Source organism: Peromyscus maniculatus, chromosome 14 (assembly GCF_049852395.1).
Source record: "Peromyscus maniculatus bairdii isolate BWxNUB_F1_BW_parent chromosome 14, HU_Pman_BW_mat_3.1, whole genome shotgun sequence".
Classification (NCBI taxonomy): domain Eukaryota; kingdom Metazoa; phylum Chordata; class Mammalia; order Rodentia; family Cricetidae; genus Peromyscus; species Peromyscus maniculatus.
The window spans coordinates 44,253,874-44,277,105 of record NC_134865.1 but is presented as its reverse complement, the minus strand read 5'-3'; the positions used below and the strand labels follow the sequence as shown (position 1 = coordinate 44,277,105).

General features: G+C 42.9%; 1 protein-coding gene across 3 annotated transcripts in view; it reads left to right on the top strand.

Annotated features, from left to right (window-relative positions):
• Positions 1-23,232, top strand: part of Rtn1 (reticulon 1) — a 221,432-nt gene that overhangs the window by 184,336 nt on the left and 13,864 nt on the right. Inside the window, exon 1 of one of the 3 annotated variants that reach the window (XM_006990728.4) lies at positions 9,260-9,446. The exons of the other annotated variants lie outside the window; for them this stretch is intronic. Coding sequence (XP_006990790.1) covers positions 9,386-9,446 — 61 coding nt within the window. The 5' untranslated portion in view covers positions 9,260-9,385. Of the gene's footprint in view, positions 1-9,259; positions 9,447-23,232 lie in introns of those variants that run through there. 3 annotated transcript variants of the gene reach the window in all.

Sequence of the window (23,232 nt, the reverse complement as noted above, 5' to 3'; positions counted from 1 at the left end):
TCCAACATTAAGGTCTTTTCCTTCAAACCTGGTAAAAGTCATTTATTTGCTGATTTAAGGCTCTGTAGAACCAAAAGAAATCATAAAATTATCATAATCAAACTGGAAAAAGGCTGAAAATAAAATCTGTTTAAAGGTCAGAAGTAGTCCACAGGAAGCAACAAGAAAATGCACTTGACTTTTCAACTGGAAGTACAAAGACCAGATGCTGTCAGAACGAAATTTTAAACTTTTAAAATTAGATTTGTTTTATTTTATGTGTAAGTATTTTGACTGCATACATATGTATGTACCGTGTGCATATATGTGTACATGTGTACCATGTGCATGCTTGGCAGAGATCAGATAAAGGCAGTAGATCCCCTGGAACTGGAGTTATGGATGGTTGTGAACCATCATGTGGGTGCTGGGAATCAAACATGGGTCCTCCTCATCCAAGACTGAAAATTTGAAGTTGCTGCAAGAAAACTGTGCTTATTCAAAGCGCATTGCCCAATGAAATGACAATTCATAAATGGAAGTCATCAGATATCAGACAAAAATCTGAGATGACTGTCATGACCTAAATTAAAAGAAATTGTAAAGGAAATTCTCTGGACTGAAAGTCAAGGCTCCTCGATGGAGATCTGATAGCGTAGATGGAAGAAATACTGTTGAATTTTTATTTTGAGGGAACAAAAATTATGTGATTTGTTGTTCATAATATATACACAACAATTGAAGGAAAGCAGGAAGTAGATGTGGTTCACTGCTGTGAGAGTTTTATACAGGAAAATGCAAAGTTACATATTCAAAATAGACCAAATAAGCTAGGAATGAACATCACAGTTTATACGATCAATAAAATGTTCAAAAAGTTATAGCTAAATTAGAGCATGGAAAATGGTTCAGCAGTTAAGAGTACTTGCTGCTCTTCCAGAAGACCTGAATTAGTTTCCAGCACCCTCATCCAGCATCTCACAACTGCCTGTAACTTCAGCTCCTGAAGATCCAACACCTATTTCGGCAAGTACCACATATATGTGCGCGCGCGCACGCACACACACACACACACACACACACACACACACACACACACACCAATAAAATAAATCTTTTCGAAAAAGTGTAGTTGTGAAACCATTAGAGGAAGGAAGGAATGAACAAAAACATTTGATACTATTTAGAGATGATGAAGAAGTGAATTAAATGGGCATGAAGAATAAGATGGGAGTTGGGAGATAGGCTCAGCAGTATCGGTGATTTAACACACAAATTAAAAGCTTTACAAAGATAACTAGCTTAGATTAAAAACATGGCTCAAGACTACGCTGTTTATAATAACATACAGAGGTGCAGGTTTGAAAGCAAAGGATGGAATAAATTTTACCACACAAACTGTAACCAAAAGAAAAACATTGTGTATATCCCTGCCAGTATACTAGACTTTTGGTCAAAGATTTTTGCTAGAGATAAAGGGAGGCTTAAAAAGTAAATTAATCAGTAAGACATGATAGGATTGAGTTTATAAAACAACAGTTTTAAGATGCATAAAGCAAAAATTATAAATTTAAAAAATCTACAGTCAAAACATCAAAATTAGTAGTAATACTTAATGTCTGACTGATAAAAATTTGAGTAAGATAGATCATTTAATTCTGCTATTAATCAATGTGACTTGACTGACATTTGTAGAGCTTAAATACACATTTTTTTTCAAGTTGGTTTGACATCTATGTTAAAATTGAGTATATTCGAGGATATAAAGGAAGTTGTAAAAAGTCTCAGTGTGTTATAGTTGTATGGAATTTGTTTATTAACTGCAAAGCAAATAGCCAAAAATTATCAAGATAGTTAGAAAAATCCCCAATTGTTTATAATATTACATTATTGATAGATCAAAAAAATTACAATTAATATTAGAAAATATTTTAAACTACCAGTAACATCGATACAATCGACTAGAATTTACAGTTGCAGCTAAGATAGTGAGGCAAATTTGTAGTTTTAAATTTCATGGGTTCTTTTTAAACTTTTTGTTTTTACTATGTGTATCTGTGTTTGTGCACATGAGTGCAGTGCCCATGGAGACCAGAAGAGGGCATCAAATCCCCTCGGAGCTGGCGTTTCAGGCAGTGCTGTTTTTAGTCACCCAATGTGGTTACTGGGAACAGAATTCCTTCCTCTAGAAGAGAAGCAATTGAAGCAATTGTTTTTAATTGCTGGGCCATCTCTCCAGCCCAAACTGTATGGATTTAAACAAACATGCCAGATTTTTTTTTTTTCTTGGTTTTTCGAGACAGGGTTTCTCTGCGTAGTTTTGCGCCTTTCCTGGAGCTCACTTGGTAGCCCAGGCTGGCCTTGAACTCACAGCGATCCGCCTGGCTCTGCCTCCCGAGTGCTGGGATTAAAGGCGTGCGCCACCACTGCCCGGCTAGATTTTTTTTTTTTTAATCTGAAAACAATGATATGCATTCATTTGAAAGGACTGGTAAAACTGAAGCAAATTGAAATAAAAGTAATAAAATGAAATATAAAGCAAATATATAAAGGAAGAACAGCAAATAAGAATTTAATTCTTTAAAATAAATGTATACTACTGAAAAACTCCCAACTCGTTGATCAAGGAGCAAGCAGAGAAAATGTGACAATGTCACAAATGAAGGAGCGGCTTTTCCAGATTATTGAAAAATTTAAAAAGTGGAGTTGTGAGTAATTTATGCCAATACACTTGAGGATATTTTTCTTCTGCAATGCTTTGACTTGAATTTGTGAGTTCACATACACTAAGCAGGCCCCTATCACTGTGCTAAGAGTCCAAGTTCAACAATTTTTTTTTTTAGTATACAAATTTACTTGGATAAAACTAACCAAAATTAGCATAATCAGAAACTAAAAAGCAGGATCATCTCATACCTTATTGAGGAATTATGTGAGTCAACTGGACCCAGCTGGGCTAAGTGGTGAATTCTTCTGAACCTTACAATAAGATTCTCGTTTTATATAAATGCTACCAAAAAGTAGCAATTTCCAACTTGACTGCTGAGGCTAGCGTGGCCACAATGCAAAGTAAAAAGAAAGATATTTCTAAAAGAAGACAAGGACAAGGACGAACTTGAGGATGAGGAGGATGAGCTGGTATGCTTCTTACAAATACAACTGTACAAGAAAATTTAGGAAACTGAACCTTACTGATCAGTGTATTAAGAGGTACCACACTGAAGACTTGATGAGGTTTAGTCTAGGAATAAAAATTTTACTAAATATTCACAATCCACTGCATGTAACTTCTGCATCACAGAATAACCAGAGAAATACATATATTCATTTCTGTAGCTTTAGAAAAGGTGTTTGCTAAAATGAAATGTATGCTTAGAAAACTAGAGCTAGAGTAACATTTCCTTAATCCTGTAAATCCCAGCAGAAAATTTAAAGCCAACATCACACTCAGTCGTAAAAATTTTGAATGTGTTTCTTCCTGTAATTTGGGAGAAAGATGAAGTCATCCTTTACCGGTTTAGTCATTGTTTTCCTGCAAGCTGTAGCCAGTTTGCTATGACAGGGTATGGGCTGAGAAGATGGCTCAGTGAATGAGGTCCATGTTCAACCCCCAGAACCCATGCAAAAAGCCAGCTGTGTGGTGTTGTGTGAACATTGCCCCCATCCCCCACCCCGCCCACTGGTGGGATCCCCAAGGCTTGCTAGTCAGCGGAGCTCTGAACCAATGAGAGGTCCTGTATCAGAAAACAAGGTGAATGGCTTCTGAGCAATTACACGTGGGGTGGTCAACACACACCTACCCACATGTGCACATGCACACACATACACACATAAATATGTAAGTAAACTAAGACAAGAAGAAAACTGGTGAGGCTTTTAGCAAAAAAAAAAAAAAGAAAAGAAAAGAAAAAAAGAAAGAAAGAAAAGAAAAGAAAAAAAAGAAAGAAAAAGAAAAAGAAAAAAAGGTTTTGACTATGAACATAGAAAGTTCAAAAGAATCTACAAGCTGCATTAGTAAGTGAATTTGTGAAAATTCACTAGTTTCTATTTTTGACTTTTCTATCTGAATAATGCAGTAGACTTTACTTCATGAAGCATCCTTCATTTTGTTTTAATCAATGTGATAGCTTCTGATTTTTTAGCTAGCCCTGTCTCGGCATATTTCAATTCATTTTTAATACTTCCATTTGTACTCTCTATCCTGGAAGACCCTTTCCTAGCCTTTCTTTGTCTGAGTGACTTGATTCTCTTATCCATCTACCTTGTTTATTTGAAGTTATATCTTATGGTAGTTTTTTTATAGGGTTGGCTCAGAGATAATACACAAATCTGACTTGTCGGCGTCTAGAATTAAAGCTTCCCCCTCCTCCTGGCAAGTCAAGGACGAGGTCCTTTCCTCCACCGCTCTTCCCTACCTTGTATTCTACTTGGCTCTCCATTTCAGTTCTCTTTCTTTTAAAAACTCCTCCGAACTAATCATCAACAGTTATCATTTTTACGATCAGCATTCTTTCATGCATCTCATCTCTTCCTTCTAGATCTAGTTTTTTTCTCCCGGAAGTAACAACTTTGGTAGGTTTCTCTTCTGGTTCTATGAGTGCTAGCAACTTGTGTTTCTTACGTATTTGACATGCTCTGTATTAGCTTTGCTGGATACAGAATTCTGAATGGCAGCTCTGTCCCCTTGATAGCTGAGAACATAAGTGTCTTCTCATTCTGTTGGAGACTACCTGTAGATCGAGCAGTTTTAGAGGACAATCCGCCTTCTCATTCTGCTTCATCTTGAGCTTTTCTCCTTGTCTTGATGAGAACCACACGTCCCGTGCCTACCTTTGTGACCCCTTCTGGCACTTCCTTTCGTGTAGGGACCCCAGACTTGAGATGCTAATCCCATTCACCCCTGCTCAGTGCCCTTTTCCCTCCCATCTCCTTGTCGTGATGTTTTTCAGTTTCAGTACAATATAGGGCATGGTATTCATTATTTGTCCTGCTGAGGAGTTGATTGATCATCATAGGTCCTAGAATTGATGTCCTTTATCTGTAAAATCCTCAATGTGGACCCACTAGTTGCCTTCTTTGGTGAGGTTGCTACCTGAAATTCTTCAGTCTGTCTTTCCCTCATTTATTGACAAGGCTTGCCACAAAGTGACTTCTGCCTGGGCCTGTAATAAAGATTCACATTCCCTATTTGTCTGCCTGGAAAACTCCCATCGTTCAAAGTGGGGGTGCTACTTCTCCTGAGAAGTCAGCTCAGTTGTCACCCACACTCAGATTTCCGTCCCGAAAGCCCCACCCCCTGCTGCTCTGTCTTGTGTATCCACTCTTCCTAGTCAGGCAGCTCTCTGATTGCTTCCATCTATTTTTAGTTCCCCATGAATAGCCCCTTGGTAGTTAGAGACACAGACTTATCATGGCCTCTATAAATATTTGTAGATCAAATGAATGAATGAATGAATGCATCCAGAAATCAAAGTAATGGTCTCTACTTCCCTGAGATGCTGTAGCCCAGAACACATGAAAATGCACTTCCTGAGTTATAAGTGCTAATCCAGTATCTCAACCTCCACAATTATAATTCACGTGTTACCTTGTCCCTGCAATTAAGGACCAAACTGGCTGTCTCTTTAAATTTTCTTATTCCATATAGCATAGAGCCAAATCCTTAGTGTTTTTTTGATCACAATGGAGTCTATTTTTACTTCCAATTGCAACACTTTACAGAGCATTAAAAAAAATGTTCTAGGAGAATGCTTGATATGGCTTGACAGTTACCATATCCTCCACGAAACCTCAACAAGTCTCTGAATATTCCTTCCCCTGACATCTTCATCGTCTCTTAAGCTCTTTTTCTTCCTTTTCCTCCCTCTCTTCCCTCCTCCCTCCCTCCTTTCCCCCTTCCTTTCTTCCTTCTTTTCTTTTGTTTGTCTTCCCCGCCCCCGAAACAACTTCTTGCTCTGCAGCCCCAGCTGGACTTCCATTCACTATCCTGACTAAGTTTCATGAGTGCTGGAATGAGACACCAACAGGGCTTTTACCTATTCTTTAAGGTAAATAAAGTCTTTCTGACTTTCCCTTGCAAGATAGGCCCTTGCTGACCCGCCTTATAAAATAGCCAACATCCACAATTCTCAATCTCTCTCCCTCTGTGCCTGCTTTATATTTCTGGTACGTTTGTCTACAAGAGTATATTGTATATTTAACATTTCCATTATTATCTGTCCTCATCCACACACTAGCACAGGAACTTCGGAAAGTTAGGAGCTCTGTTCTGTGTCCAGAACAGTGTTGACCATGTAGTAAGCACTCAATAAATACTGGTTGAATAAATATATCAGTGTAGGTGGTACTGTTTTCCATCAGTAAAACGCTGGTGCATTGGGAGACAGACACCACCCAGTCACTGTGGGCACACCAGCCCCCAGCGTTTATCTGAATCTGGGATGAGATTACGGAACTTGGCTATTTTGCTCTTCTTCAAAACAGACTGCGCAATGCATGATTTCATCTTGAAAACTAAAGAAATCGCTTCCTCTTCTGGCAAGCACCTACCCCGAGAGTTCTGAGCTGGCTGTGGAAAAGGCCCTTCTGTTCCCCATTGGCTTGAAGGCTGTGGCAGTTCCTGCCGGCTCTTAGCAAGCTTTCTTTTGCTTTCCGTTTCCTTTCACCCCTTAAGGAAATTTACATATCTTTTGTACCCGTTTTATCATTGCGAACTTGAACTTGGCAAGAGCTGTCAATCAATTCTGTGCAGATGCAAGCAAATAAAGTATCCGTCTGCCAGGTCTGTGGGAAGTAAAGTCTTGTTTCACAGAGGCAAACATGCAAAGCTAGAACATTTTGTATAACGCAGGAGTCCAGAGATGCCAGTGCTGACGGCCAGGCTCCTGCTGCAGTACATGTGGATCTCCTGGATGCATGGGTCTGAGACTCCCAGGCTGGTGATCTTCCTACTATACTGCTCCATGCGTCTATTTCTGTTTCCCTTATTTCCTGTGCGTTAATCTGAAGCCTCTCAATTCTCATGTCACGAGGAGCAATGTAGTCCCAGCTCATCTTCGCCAGTCTATTTCCCCAACCTTGAACTATATCCAAGGACCCTACTGGCTTTTCATGTTCCATCAATCTGCTTTCTTCAGACTTAGCACGATTCAGAAAAATGCGGCCGTTCAGCCAAAGTGACGTTTCTGAGTCAGGTTTGTGGTCAATAAAAATGTGCATCCCGAGGACTTTGGCACGATTTCTCCTCTGGTTGAGAAAGAATTTGCTTCTGACCACTGTTCTTTGCTGGGAGTGTGCTGAACTCAGCTTTCTTGCTGAGATTAGCCATATAGGCTATTCATTCTGATTAGCAGTATACAGAATTGCTGGGGGAGATGGGAGAACACTTGGAACTTGGCTATTTCTGTTGTTCCTCTACTAAATAGAAGGTACCTGCTGGCATTGTCATCTAGAATCCCGAGGCTATTGTTGGACGGGCAGTGCCTCCTAGTGGCCCAGACTCCAAAGACTGAGAGGTGCCTGGGGCAGCAACAGACTCCGGGCAACTCCTGTCCAGCCCTCTCCTTTCCGAGTCTGTATCAGACAGGGAGATTTGGGTGCTGGTGAACTCATGGGCATTTACCAGATTTCTCAGGAACCTGCCAACTGAATTCCCAACGGTGACTAACTGTGAAATAAAGAAATGGGGTGAAAGTAGGAGATAAAAACAGAACACTGCACCTCTAGAGGTGAGTTTGAAAACTGCTTTGTCATACTGTGCTCCCTATCAGCTTTGAAGAGACCCCATACTGTGTAGGAGAGGTCAGCTGCCCAGAAATGCCAAATCATACCCTGCAGACATATTTCGATTCCTCAGGCATGACTTCAGACACGACAGTCATAGGCAGAGGGGCCCACCTGGTCGCTTTGGAACCTGTATTCTGAAAAGACTATGCATGAGCCCAAAGATTCTATTTTAAAGACCAGATCCTCTTAAAGAATGAAGAAGAAATTGTGTCTGCGAGCGCCACCTGCCTGAGGACTTTGCCAGTACAGGCTATGCAAATGCAAATCTGAGGCTGACCAGGCCACCTTGGAGAACTGGGAGAGAATCTAGAAGGCTCCACTCCTCCAGGAGGGAGAGAAAAGTACTCAACAAGGGCGAAGAATATGTCACAGGAAAACAGAACAGGAAACGTGGCTTCGGTGTTAAGAACTCTTCCTTTGCTATCCTTCTGTGACCCCGCCCCCCAAGCACCTCCTCCCTTCATGTCTGTCTTGTTCCAAACAACGCCCACCTCCCATTCCTATCTCTTTGCTACCTTACATGCTCCTCATCAAAACACGTCTATGACCTGTCCAGTCTGCCAGAATCTGTGTGTATTCCGATAGAGCATTTACGGCTGAAGTCCGCCACATTACCTCTACATTTACATTTGGACTGGGACTCCTGAAATCTCTGTCCAACGATACACACCTCCAGTCCCCTCAGCCCACTGTGCCCAACCCCAAAGGTGACGTTGTTGGCAGAATGCCTTTTGCTTCTCTGAGTTCTGTTTGACTGTTCCCCCAAACTGATCACCCCTGTCAATGACCAATGACCCCCATGTGATGTGTCCACTCTTAAGAGCTTCCAAGTCCCACATTCTGATATTTATTCACTCAACAAACCCTGGAGAATTACAGTCCTTTAGGATTACAGTAAGATTCTACCCAGTGATGGTTGCTCGGATAATTGCAAAATGGTAGCCACAATTTTATTCATGAAGTTTTAGGTAACTGTGGAATATTCCAGACCAGGAACAGAATTTGGCACTCCTTTGGAGGATCCCGGGCAGCAATCTGTGTCCAACATTTTTAGAAATGGGGACAGGAGAGGCGAGCAAACAGTGAGGACTAGTGGACATTATGCAGCAAGCTTGGCGTCTGCACTGCCACATGCCTTGGCCAACAGGTTTCTTGTTTCTAAGAAATTTCTAGAATATGCACCACGCTGGTCAGGAATAGCCCTGGTCTCCTTAGCTGCCATCCCCACGCGGGCGTTCCTTTCCTCCCTCCCATCTCCCCTTCTTCCGCACTCCCCCCACCCCACCCCATATCTAGCCTGTGTGCGCGCCTCACCACCGCTCCACCATCGGGGTGGGGGGGCAGCTCCCCTAAGGCTGCCCAACCCCAGCCGCGGGCCCGTTGAGTCACCGCATCCGCGCTCGCGCGCGCGCGCGCGCCCGAGCTGCTCCGGGATCGCGCTGATTCGCTACCGCGCTCTGCGGCGCTCGCGCGCACCCGCCCGCCCCTTGCGCGCGCGCCCGGGGCCGCTTCAGTCTGCAGCCGCGCGGCCACCGGAGCCCACCGCCGCAGCCGGGCAGCGACACCGAGTGCAAGCTCAGCGCCTGGAGGAGAGCCACGGCGAGCCCGCCAAGCCCGCACCATGCAGGCCACTGCCGATTCCACCAAGATGGACTGTGTGTGGAGCAACTGGAAAAGTCAGGGTATTCTCTTTATTTCGGTAGTGCATGCCTGCGGCGCACGCGGAACCGCGATCCAGACTCGGCCATTGTGCATCATTTCACCTGTGGGACCTATGCATGCTTTACACCCAGGAGCTTTCTTCGGGGGGAGTAAACCTGTTCTTGCAAAACCGACATGGATGATATTTGGCCTCCCCCCACCCCTTCCCGTCCCCCGCCGCCTTTGTCCCCTCCCAGTTCACCCCTTTGTTTTCTTGTGTATTGTGGTATTGTAAATAATGCATCCTTTGCCTCCTCCGGGAGCTTTTTTGGCCTGATCATTCAGGACTTGTTTAATCTCTCAGCCGCGGAGTTAAAGTGCTTCCTTATTGTTCCTGCATCCCAGTGCATTTATTTCTGCCCAAAGGTTGAGATCAGAGCCATTAACTGAGAGGGCATCCTTAGGAGGGAGGGACACACCCATTTTAGGCTTGTTATTTGTGATCACACAAAGGAGACTGGAAAGGCAGACCAGCTCTCCAAATCCTGAACATATGATGGCGTAGCCACTTATTAGGGTGGTTCACTTTGAAATATTTTGCTGTTTGTGACTGTCATTGGAATAACCTATGCCGTTTATTTATTAACGATGGGTTTCAGGGAAATAAATGGAGGGAAATAACAAAGCCGTGGCGGCTGCCCTCCGGTCTAACCGAGTTGTTTAGAAACGGTCCATATTAGCGCTGGGTGTGGCCGCCCGCAAGCCTGGCTTGCTTTTCAGCCATTTTTATTCAGCCTCCTATTTCACACATCCATGTCTCCTTTGTTACATTAAGATTTTCTCCCTCACCTGGCATGAGGAGGAGGGAGGGAGAATTTGCAGGAATGAATTGTGTGAGGTGAAGTTGGGGTGTTGGTCAGATGCGGTGTCCTTTGATATTAACAAATACGATTCCGAAGAAGGTGCATTCGATGGAACCTGCAGGGGTTTGCAGCATCCTCGGGGACCAAGAACACTCGGAGTGGTAGCTCTTTTTATCTTTTAACCTAGTATCTTCTCCTTATAATACATCGCAAGGTGGGGCGGAGACTGTTCCTTTCATCTTTAATGCTTCTGTGGGATTTTTTTTTTATTTTATTTTTAAGGAACGACAAAACCACAAATCTCAGAATTAAAAGCCCTCTTGCTTTGGTTCTTGTTGAATTGGCTGGCTATGACATGAAATATAGTAGTCGACTTCAAATCATGTGGGCCTTTTAGAAATAGGATTGTCAAAAGTAAATAGGTAGGCCATAAATTTCAAAGCCAATAAATAAGAAATGCTCAGTCAAGGGGTATAATTTTAGAAAATGATGACGGCTACATGGAATAGCATATATTGAATAGAGAAGGTGGCTGTGGAAATGCTTTGTAACATTTCCCCCTGGATCCGTGTGCTCAGACCCATGGGCTGGGTGCACACCCTCTACAACCGCATCTTCATAGGAATAGCCAGTTTAGATGGACACGAGGTCCGGTGATTCGGCTTTGATTCCGAGTGTCTCCTACTTTCAACAGAAGTGGATCTGGAAAGATGGCAGGTTTTGTGTTTTATTTATGTAGATACTGAGCATTATAGCACCACAGCGCTAAGGGTTTTGCACTGGTTGATTTTAAACTTTAAAGTGGATTTTTTTTAATCATCAGGAATTAGCATAAAAGGCAATAATTTGCCCGCTGACGGCGATTGTGTCCCATCCCCACCATACTGCTACGTGTGAAGATTAATTCAGGATTGCTGAAGAACCTCTACACCCAGTGACCTTTGGCTGTCATTAGAGTCATTGAGAAAAAAATTTTTCTCAAATAGAACAAAGCCATTATCTTGAAAATTGACTAATAGCTCACTAGGTAGTTCAGTGATAGCAGAGAGCCGAGGTAAGAATGAGTTACCGCCTTGTGGCCCTCACCTCCCTGGGAGACCTTTCATCATAAACTAAAACTGCAGTGGATTCGAAATACAGATCCCCTTCAGTTCCCTCATCATTAAAAGCAGATTGTTCTAATCCCTGGTTGCAACTTAGGATCACCTGGAATGTTCTGAGAAACACAAAGGATGCTGGGCCCCACCCCTAGAACTGAGCATCATGATTTTTTAAAACACTCTTCGAATGAGTTTAATATGTATACAGGGTTGAAGCCACTAGTGGATAGTAATTCTTAGTGTGCCCAGCTCTTAGGCCAGCAGAAGCCCAGCACACAAATGGCATGGGTGTGACCTAGGATCGGCTCCAGTACGGTTAGGAGTCAGTAGAACCCTGCTGGAAATGTCCTCTGCAAATACTGAGTGGCTTTCCCTAGAGAGGAAATACAGGAACTTCAGGCTTCCTCTGCAGTTAACATTTTCAGCTACAAATTACATCAGAGTATTTCACTGAAATGTATCATAAAACTAGAGTGCATGGGTTGGGTGCACGTGTGTGTGTGTGCACGTGTGTGTGTGTGTGTGTGTGTGTGTGTGTAACATATATGATTTCAGCTGAAGATAGCAAGTAATGGCAGCTCATGCCTTTAATACCAGCACTGAAGAGCCTAAAAGAGTAAGCCTGTAAAAGACTCCCCTAGACTGTAGAGCAACACTGTATCACAAAAGAACCTACCCCCCTCACCCCCAAGAAAGGTTACAGAAAGAGAGGCTAAATCTGGCATGGTGGTGCACACCTGTAATCCAGAGCTGGAGAATCAGGGGTTCAAAGAAGCCTTGCTCATACAGTGAGTTCAAGGCCAGCCTGTGAGACTCTTGTCCAAAATGCAAACCAAACCAACCAACCAACCAAACAAACAAACAAAAAAAACCCTCTAAAATCTATAGGACATAGGTTCAGTTAACGCAGCTAATCTTATCATTTGTAACCATCTTAATATTTCTGAGGCCACTTGATTGATTTTTTTTTTCAGTCCTCTCTATTCCCGTGAGGGTTTGCTTTCACATTTTCATTTAGCAGGTGATGGATGCTGCTGCTGTCAGGTGCGCAGCTAGTGACTGCCCTAGCCCGGCTTCCCACTGTTCCGCCATCTGCCTCTGAGTAGACGGTGCTTTCCTCTGTGATTTCTCAAGATGACTTATCTGAATAATGGTGGATAGCTCTCGTATTTACAAGTTTTCCTTTGGCCAAGTGTCTTCCTTCAAATGTCCGGTTGACTCTTGGATGGCAGGAGACGCAAATGAGTTAGGTGAGACTTGCCCAAGATCTTGTTAGGGGCAGTAAATTCAGTAGTAAAAGGTGACTCCCAGGCTGACATCCAGGGCTCTTCCCCTCCCAACACTCACCGCCTCCCTTACTAATGCTGAGTGACGGAACGTGAGCTCCCATCGACCTCTCTGAGATATTTTCACATAGGTCCTTCTTTATAGCAGTAATGCGGGGCTCGTGTCTCACCTACGCTATTGTCCTCATCACCACCGTCACTGATGGATCATTCTAAGTTCTTACAAATATCAGCCACTTGTCAGTAGTTGTCCTAAACAACAGTGACGTGCTTGGTTCTGAGCCTCCATGACATTCCTCTCATTGGATAGGGCAGGGAATTCAGAGCTTAAGGCTGAGAGGATTGGTAATTTGCCCTCTATTGGCATTCAACCACACAACTTAAATCCAATGATCCCACACAAGAGAAACAAAGAATAGTGAACGACATCCACCCAAAGGAATCTGTCCGTACTCTAAAGACTCCCCCCACCCTTTTATAGATTTCACTGTGCTCAACAAATTCAATGGGCAGCATCCGCAGTAGTATGGTGGGTTGGCACATCCATTATGTGCTTGGTGCTGAGGCTCGACTCCTACTTTATTGCATTATGATGAAGTGTTTATTTATTCTTTCAAAATGAAGTAGTTTGGAAATTCTGTGATGGCCTTCAGTGCTCTATGGAAATGCCTCACAATTGTCTGATCTGAACGATACTAGCCAAAACATTTATTAAAGAACCAATCAGCCCATATTACATGGCAAGCATATGTATTTTAGCCACAGTAACAAAAAGAGTTGGTCATTTTTTTAATTGTATTTGAGGGCTGGAGAAATAATCCAGTTATACTTGCCGAATAAGCATGAGGTCCTGAGTGGATCCCCAGAATTTATGTTAAAAGGCTCAATGTCAGTTTGTAGTTCTAGCACTGGGAGGTGGAGATGGGCAGGTCCCTGGAGATAACTGGCCAGCCAATCTGACCTACTCAATGACCCTCACTTCCCAGTGAAAGACCTTGTCTCAAAAAATGAGATGGCTGGTTCCTGAGGAATGAGACCAGGGGTTGACCTTCAGCCTCCACACAAGTACACACATACGCGCTCACCTGTGCACATGTGTGTACCCACACTTGCACACACATATAAGTGAGCAAATAAAGGAATTTAGTAGAGACGGTCTTTTCGCATTTACATAGAGAGGCGGATGAGTCTTACTTTTTACCAAACACAGCATTTTATTTAGACTCATTATCAGAATATGCCAAATATTATAGCATAACATCATAGCAAACTCCTCCCCAATGCAGATTCTAATGAGATCCTGTGGGAACACCTACTCGCCTGGGGAGCAGGGACTTTCCTTAGCAAAGGAAAACTCCTAGTACACAGATAATATTTACAATGTGTCCTGTCCAGGCAATCAGATCCATGAATAAAGGGGATGTTTTCTTTTTCACGGTGTCTCCATCATTTTCAAGAGAAACTTTATAAGGATATATTTCAGAGTTTGAGGTAGAAATGGCTATTTTTTTTTTCTGCTTCCCTAACAGTGATGCATGCACACTATGCATTTTTACAAAGAGAAGTTTGATAAAAGACAAATCACCCAGTTCCTATCACTTAGAGCTGGTCAGTGTGAAAACTTGCCGAGTGTTATCTAATGCACACATGTCTGCCTCTGTATAGATTTGAAGGTATGTACATCGTAAAAATGAAGCCAAAGGCTGGGCATGCAAGGAAAAAAAAGAGTTTTTATAAAATGAGATGTGGAGATCGCAAAAATATTTTTTTGTTTTTGTTTTTGCTTTGTTTTCTGAGACAGGGTTTCTCCATGTAGCTCTAGCTGTCCTTGAACTCACTTTATATATGAGGCTGGCCTCAAACTCATGCCGAACTCTGCTGTCTCTGCCTCCCAAGTGCTGGGACTAAAGGTGTGCACCACCATGCCCAGCTCAAAAACAATTTAAAGTGATTTAACATAAGCCAGCATATGACTGAAAGAATTAGGAACTTCAGATACATAGCATGAGCTATTCCTAAAATAAGAATAATACTATGATAAATAAGCTAGCATCATTTTAATTGTGTATTTTAGTTTAAGCTGGATAGATTAACTTTCTACAGTATCTATTTTTAAAATAACCATTTTTAAATGGATAAAAAGGCTTGGCAAAGATGCTGGTCTGTGTCCACATCTTCAAATCTGTCCTATTTCTTAGATTTTCATGAGTTAACACTTCATTAAAAACAGCAGCCCTGTTCTATGAAGCATATGAGGAGAAACATAATAGAGATTGTGGGTGAAATCCTTACCACAGTCAGCTGACCTTCTTCATTTTTAGAAGGTCTCTCTTCCTCTCTCCCTTCCCCTCCGTCCTCTTCTGCTCCATCATCTCACTCCATCCTTTTTATGTTAGAAATGATATTCAAGTTTCAGTTCTTCTGCATCTTTGGACTAGCTAACACATTCTGGTACATAAATATGGAGTAATGTTTTAAATTCATTTATAATCTCATTAAAATTTAAAATCCACTGACCCTAGCAGGGAAAAAAACTAACTTAGAACTTAAGTGTATGGTTTTCAGAATATCATCTTCCTGTTGAGGAAAAGAGAACGAACACACACACACACACACACACACACACACACACACACACACACACACACACACACACACACACACCAAAATTCCCACCCCTCCTAGCCTCTAAAGCACATGCATTTCCCACCCATGCATCCCTTTCCTATCGCTGCTCTTCCAGTTCTTCTGAAACTACAGCAGCCATTTGGGAAAATATGGCTTCCTTAGAATGAAGCTCACAATTTAAAGGCTAAAAACTTGACATTCATGATTCTATAAAACACATATTCTGGGCCCAACATGGGGCCTTACACCTGTAATCCTAGCACTCAGAAGACTGAGACAGGAGAATTCCCATGACCTTGAGGCTACCCAGGGCTCCAGAGTGAATTCTAGGCCAGCCCAAAGTGATAGTGCGTCTCAAAATAAAGTAAATAAATAAATAAAGATATTATCTGACTAGGTGATAGCTAAAAAAATAAAAATAAATCTCCTTTTACAACTTAATTACAATTGTGCTCTAAATTTATAGCATTTATTTCAGATAAGAAAACTGTAGTTTTGGAACTTAGAAAATGAAAGTGCCCTTTTTCTAAAATATGTCTGAGCTGTATATCCACCTTAAATCAGAACAAAGCTGAATAAAATTTTTTTTTTTTTTTTTTTTTTTTTTTGGTTTTTCGAGACAGCGTTTCTGGGATTAAAGGCATGCGCCACCACCGCCCGGCGAATAAAATTCTTAAATCCTTCCTCATTTCTGTACGCTCCTGAATGGGACAGGGGAAGAGCTCTGTTGTCACTCACAAATTCGCCATCCCCCCCCCCCCCCCCCCGGTGTTTTTGAGCTAGTGAAAATGCATTGCAGTGCTTCCCTTTCCACACGAGCCAGGTCTCAAATGTGATCATATTTTACCTCTGTCCTTCAAGAATCAATCACCAAACTGCGGACTGGCAAACCTCAGATCTCGTGATGGCTAACGTTTAGGAGAGCGCAGTAACTTAACAAATGGGACCAGATACCACAGGAAATCATTCCTCTTCGTACATCTTTTTAGTTCGAAAAATATCAAAATAAATCAGGTATTCACTCTAGAAATCAGAGAAGAAACGTCAGCTGTCTGCCTCCGCCCATTTTCAACTGCACTGCCACAAGAAACCTTAAGACAGTGTGGAGCAGACTTGAGATCCTGTGCCTAATTATGCTTGATGACCAAAATACCAGATGAACAAAGTTTGCTATTTTGATCTGGTCCCAAAGCTGAAGACCTGACTCTTCACTGTCTGAGAGAGTGCTCCTAAGGCCTCAGCCACAATGTTTCCCTTCATGTAGCCATTTTCTTCTTGCGTCACAGTTTGTGGGGAGACTCTCGCCAGTCAGGCCTTGACTTCACTCAAAGTTTTAGCGAAGCTGGCTGACTTGTCATGTGTGTGTGTGTGTATGTGTGTGTGCGTGTGTCCTGCTGGGCTTCACTTTCTGGACAGGCCCCATTACGGTGACCCTGGACCTAGTTGTCATCAAGTTCCCCTCCCAGGAAGGAAAGAACAGGAATGCTCTAAGTGCTACTGATTAGAGCTTGGAGATAAGAATCAGAATCATTTCCAGGAGCTCAGGGAAAATGGCCAGGCTTGCCTAAGCATCTAGTTCTTCTCCAACAGGAGAAGCAGCCAGTGGGGATTGTATACTACAGCCACCTTCAGTCACGGGAGAAAGGTGCCAGACATCGCTGCTGGCTGTGGCTTTGACAATCACATCCTTTATTTCCCTTTGTTCCTCAAAAGCTCATTTAGAGAGTGGATTAAATGCTGGTGTATTTATGGTGTATAGGAAATGCCCATCTTCCTGCACCTTCCCTTTCAAAACATCTAGAAATAGGGCTGGCGTTTTTTCTTGACAGCCTGATTTTCGTCAGTGTGGACTGGAGAATGGCATTGGGAGTTCTGTCGACAGCTTCCCAGCTGGGCTCAGGACTCCTGAAGCCATGCTGTGTGGGAGATGCTATCTTGGTAAATGAGATCCAGGGTTTATTCCATTAAAAGACATCGTCTTTGAAGGTCTTGGAGTTTGTTTAAAGAATTCTACTACACTTCTATTATGGTTCCCCTGTTTAAGGTAACATAGAGGAGGTAACAGAGCAAGTCATTACGGTGTCTTCCTGTCTGTACCCTGTGGGGATATTTTGTTGGCCTCATGAAAATCAGTCAGGAACTAGCTTTCCCATCATTCCTCTGGACACTGGATTGGAGAGAACTTGTTAATAGCCTTCTAGTAGTTCTCATGAGGTAGTTGGTCACTGCAGGCAAAGCACTGTGGGCTGGCTAAAAAGTTCATAACCATTAATATCATATGATTTGTCAGTGATTTTCTGTTTGAAATGCTGATATTTCTACCAACAGAACTTTCCTTTCTTACATTTTCCCACTTGGCATAATTTAAAGTAGCATTAGCTTGTGATACAATGGTGCCTCTGATCTTTTCTGGACTAAGGTGGTAGCTAGGCATGATAGTGCATACCTTTAATCCCAGCATTGGGAGGCAAAGGTAGAAGGAACAGGTAGCCCTGCCTACATAGTGAGTTCGTGACCAGCCTTGGCTACAAGAGACCTTGTCTTAGAAAAACAAAAAAATGAAAGAGAAATGGATCGATGATGCAGACAACTGTTTAATTTATTGCCATTTTATATTTACGTATGCCACATTTAGTTTTATAAATAAAATATTAATCGCTGTGCTACTGACTTCTTCACTGATACATTTTTAATAAACTTTCTGAATACCACAGCCACTATTGGGTCATATAACTGAGTGCATCTAAAAGTTTCCAAACCAAAAGCATTTGGATCACAGTAAAGGGCTTTCTTTCTAGACAATTGACATAGAGAATAATTTTCAGTAGTTCTGAAAATGGATCACGACCCTCATGGTCTTTCTTGTTTTAGTGAGATTCCAAAAGTAATTGATTGGCACACTGGTTTGATGGTGGACACTGAGATTCTTCAGATCTCTTAGTTTACCTTTGCCTGCATTAGTTTTGAGTCCCAGGCAGCTGTGCAGTCATACCTGTGGCATGAGGACTAAGATGAGATCATCAAGCCTAGCCCATTTATCAAACTGATAGAACCCACCCAGGTGTCCTTTCAAAGCCAATGTGTTGCCTCTGGGCTTTTTGATAAAGTAGCCTGAATTGTTAGACCTGTCAAAGTGATGCAATGATGCCCCTGTCCTCCTGAGCACGCTCAGTGAATGTGTGCTCCACTGTTTAACTCCTCCTTGGTTTTTCTGCATGAGAAGACTATTAAAAGAGGAAAAGGGTTTCTGCTTTGCTGCGCCCAAAGCACTCGAGGTCATTTGCTGTGGTTGTAGAATTACAAAGGGAACTTTACTCAAGGGCCTACTATTCTGGATCTGCTGTGGTCTTGTTCCACTTGGTGTTGTTATAACACAGTAGTAGCACAGTCCTGGTAACTTGTCAAGGATCGTTGATTTTGGTATACAGTTCTGCAGGTCCACAGCTGATGTCCTGTACCTGGTGATGGCCTTCTTGCTGGCAGAACCTGGAGATGCTCCAGGACATCTCGTGACAAGAGTCAGGGAGCACACTGTGTGTGTGTCCAGATCTCTCTTTCTCTTCTCAGTGCTCAATCATAGGGACTCCACTCTGCGGACTTTATTGAGTTTAATCCTAATTCCTTCTCTATGCCTCCACGTCTAAATCCCTTAGTTGGATTAAGTTTTCCACCCTCTTGGACTTCACAATGGGGATTCAATTCTAAAGTGAATTTCAGTGGGGAACAAGCTATGTTCAAGCCATCCTGGGTACTGTAAAGCTTGCTAACAAGTTCACATCATTCCCATCATAATTCAAGTGTGGAAAGTTGGCCTTGGGGATGTGGAACACAGAGATTCTCCTCTGAAATCACAGCTTCCTAGCCTCCCACATCACTCCATCCTCGGAACACTGACTCATTTGCCTACACTCTGACCACACATGGTTATTGCCACTCTCCCAGTCCATCTGTCTCTGACTGTAAGCCTGAGTCCCAGGTACTGTCATTTTCACTTCTGACCCCTTGGATTTGAGTCTCCTCTCACTGTGTACTGTGGGTCACAGCCCCAGGTCAGTCCAATATCTACTGACCATAGCACCCAAAATGGGACCATGTTGCTGTATCAACCTGAGTCCTTGACTTTAATCAAAGCCCCTCTGCTGTGGGGGATCCTTTTATTCACCGATTTTGGAATCCTCATTGTGAGCAGAACCATGCAACAGAAGCATCACGTAAGCCACATGTAAATAGTTAAGTTTTCTAGTAGCACCATTAAAAAGTAAAAGGAAATTAGCAATATTAATTTTGATACTATCTTTTATTTAACTCAACATATTCAAAACCATTAGCTATCATCAATATGAACATCACTAACAAGATATTTTACATCCTTCTTTTTTAAAAATCTAAATCCCTGTATTTTTGTTCACACATACAGAGCATCTGCCCACTTGGAATTAGCCACACTCAACTGCTCACTAGCCACGTGTGGCTTGTCACAATCGTATTGCATTAAACAGGCTTCAGCCTCTCCTACCGTCAGCTGTACCCCTAGTCTCCTGAAACTCAAGAAGACCCACTAACCATTTTCCATGTAGAATCTGAGTTCATTTTCGAGGCACACTTCACATTACCCCATCTGTTTCTTTTCCAAAATTCTCTCATCCCTTTCTTCTCTTCTGCCCCGCCTGCAGGGCTACGACGGGTTCTCGACCACCCTAAGGAGGGAATGTAGGGACAGGAGATACAAAGGAAAACACACCAAGTCTAGATTCTGATCAAGGTGCCACTTTATTTCTCTTCCAGAAAGGTTTATATAGTTCCGCAGGGTGGGGGGGAGCAAGAAGCTGCCATCTTCATAAGGTGGGGCAAGCTAACAGGATGTTTGTATAGGATGCTTACAGGGTGAGAGGGTCAAGGGCTCTGACTCAATGTCCTGTTGCTAGGCAACCTGACTGTAAGCTGATCTAGTTCCCTGTCTTATGGGGGTCTGTATTTTTCCACTAACTAGAGATTCTGTCCTTGTCCCTGACACTCTTCTTGAGCAGAGAAGCTAGGAGCGACCCCATCCCATCTTCTTGGAGTCCTTGCTCAACCACCCACCTTCTCTTTTCAGAAGTCTTCACCCATCCGTTTTCCCTACAATCCCAGCTTTTCCTCAGCCTGAAGGATGAGTAGTGCATGGAGCTACTACTCCACAGGTGACCGTTTTCCTCGTTCCTCAGAACGTCCGTTTCTCTACTGCTCCACCTCTCTGCTCAGTACCTCATGACCTGCCTGCAACATTCTCCTTGGAATGCTGGGCAGCTTCTGTCTTCATAGATACTGGAGTCTACACTGCTGTGTCTACCTCTTCCAGTCCACAGGACTCTCTATAGCCTCACCTCTAACTATAGCTTCATCCTAAATGGTATCCCTTAGCCTCCAGCTTCTCGGAGATTTCCTCCGCTCCCAGGGCTTCAAGGGTTCTCTGCTCTATTCTGGATGTACTCAAGTGTCAATATTCAATCCAGTTTATCAAATTTCGGTTCTGCTTGTTTATCAAGTTTCCAATCGCCTGTTGTGCATAGACACCTGAATAGCTCTACATTTACGATATCAAACGCCATTTTAACTTGAGGCCACTGTGACAGAACCTAAAAAAGCACTTAACTTCCAAGCTTTAAAAAAAAATAGCTTTGTGTGTAATTGTCATACGATTCCTGTCTCACATCATGCCCCAGGCTGTGGCTTTACCTCCAGGTCTTGTGTCAGAATCTAGGGGTTTAAAAACAAATATAATCTTCACCCCCAAATCACATACTGTTCTTTTTATCAGTGATGCTAACTTCTCATTATCTGTAACTCCTCCCTTCTCCTCTGTAGAGTCACTGCTCTTGTTAACTAGTCCTGCACAATGTTTCCAATTTTCCACCCCATGCCCTTAACAAACTGCGCCCCAAATTGACAAAGCACCCTCTTCTTCCTTCATCCATTCTAAGACTACCACATCCTCAGACTCAACTTGTATCTCCTCCTGCAATAGAGATAGACCGACATTGAGTTGGGGTTTGTTCAAATGACTGTCCAGCCATCCCAACTGGACCTTCACATCCTTAAAAATACAGAAAGAACATTTTCTCATTTCTTGACTCCCATGCTTATTAGAAAAATCAGCGATCAACAAACTGTTGGTAAGGACTTGATTTTGCTAAAATGAAAACAATCCATTTAAATAGCTACTTGTGAGATCAGTTTAAGATATAATCATGTGGCCCAAAATTGATTTTGAATGAATTGAGGGGTCATTTAATGGAAAATGGGAAAAAGCAACTATTTTGTTCAGGAGAAAGCATCAAGTTTAAGGGTTGGCTCTACTTTAGTACATAGTGAGAAAACATGTTCAACTTTTAGCTTCCTCGCTTAATATACTGCCTGTCGAATGGGTTTATTGTAAGGCCTGAATGAAATAATACATGAAAATGCTTAGTATCCATAAAGATATTATTGGCACAAAGTACTCAGAGTCCATAGCCCACCCTTTACCAGACTTCTGTTGATCTCCTAAATGGAAGCTTCTCGTAATCTTTAGTTGATGGGCATACCTGCTGGCTGATGACTGCATCCAACGTTGACCCAGTCCAATCTGAGCGGTGGACTCAGTCGCTGTCTCTGCCCACAGATTCTTCCAAGATTGGCCCAGACTGGTTACCAGCAGCGCTCAGCTTTTGGAGCAGGTGGCCAGAGATACAGAAGGCTGTTCTAGAGGAAACCTATACTGACAGCTGTCTAGCGACTCATTCAGTAGGGATTCAAGCGGGAGTGGCAAATCCTATCTCTTTTCGGGTCTGAAAATCACTTGCAGAGTTGCCCGTAATCCTTCACAAGCCATAGAGTTGGGTGTAAACCACCTTTCCCAGGACAACTCAGGCTTCTTTACAAGGTGTTTGTGTTCCGTGTACCTGCCCATGAGGTGGTGCTGCCCTTAAACAGAGCACAGTTACTCATTTGTAACTGTAAAATCTCTATTTTCATACCTCGTGTGTTATTATCACCCCACCTCCCAGCCCAAAGCATGGTGTTCATCTCTTCCTTGGTGGGAACTAACTCAATGAAGAGAACTGTTGGAGGCCCCCCACACACCCGAAGACCTCGAGCCTGATGGTCTAGACTCCTGCCAAACTTGGGCTTAATGCCTCTGAGCATGCCAAGAGGAGCCAGGACATGTGGAGATCTTGCTGTCTCCCCCTTCTGTCACCTGCTCTCAGGGCTGCAGGAGCTCACAGATCATTTCTTCCCAAAGGCCTTCTGCACCTGAAAATGTCATACTTCGGCACTCTTCTAAAGGGAAAATTATTTGGTGGGATGGTGTGAATTTCATTGTTAAGGAAAAGTAAATCTTTTCATGTAGTACCTGGTTCTGGCATCTTGACATTTGAAAAAAATGAAGACAATGATGGTATAGACTTTGGGGACAAAAAAAAGTTATCCAATGAAATTAATTACCAATGGTCAGTCGGGGTGCCGGGTAATGGGAGCAGAGAGAGGCTTTAGCACAATAGTGACTTTTGGAACCCACCTGTGGCCCCGAGCCTCTTTTTAAGATGGAAGTAAAAACCTTTGTTTCATTCCCAAGTATGCTCGTGAGCTTTTCCGTTCTCTGCTTCTTGTATAGGAGAAGCGTCACCAGAGAAAGGGACTCGGGCTTTTTTTCAAACAAATGGCTGTCTGAGGGTAACTTTGAGTTGAAGCCATTGAGGGATCATCATGATGGTGCAAGGCCATTGGCAGAGAGAATGTTTCCTCTCCAGCCTCACACTGCTGGGAGCCTTGAGGCCCTGGGAAAGAGCTTCTTGCCTTGCAGCCCCCTGAGACAGATCTGCTGGGAGGAGGGTTAGTGCACCGCTGTGCCCTGTTCCCATGTCTCCTCATTAGCCTCAGATCATCAGCAGGCGTGGCGGGCTACTCTTTTCGTACAGGTTGATCATCTCT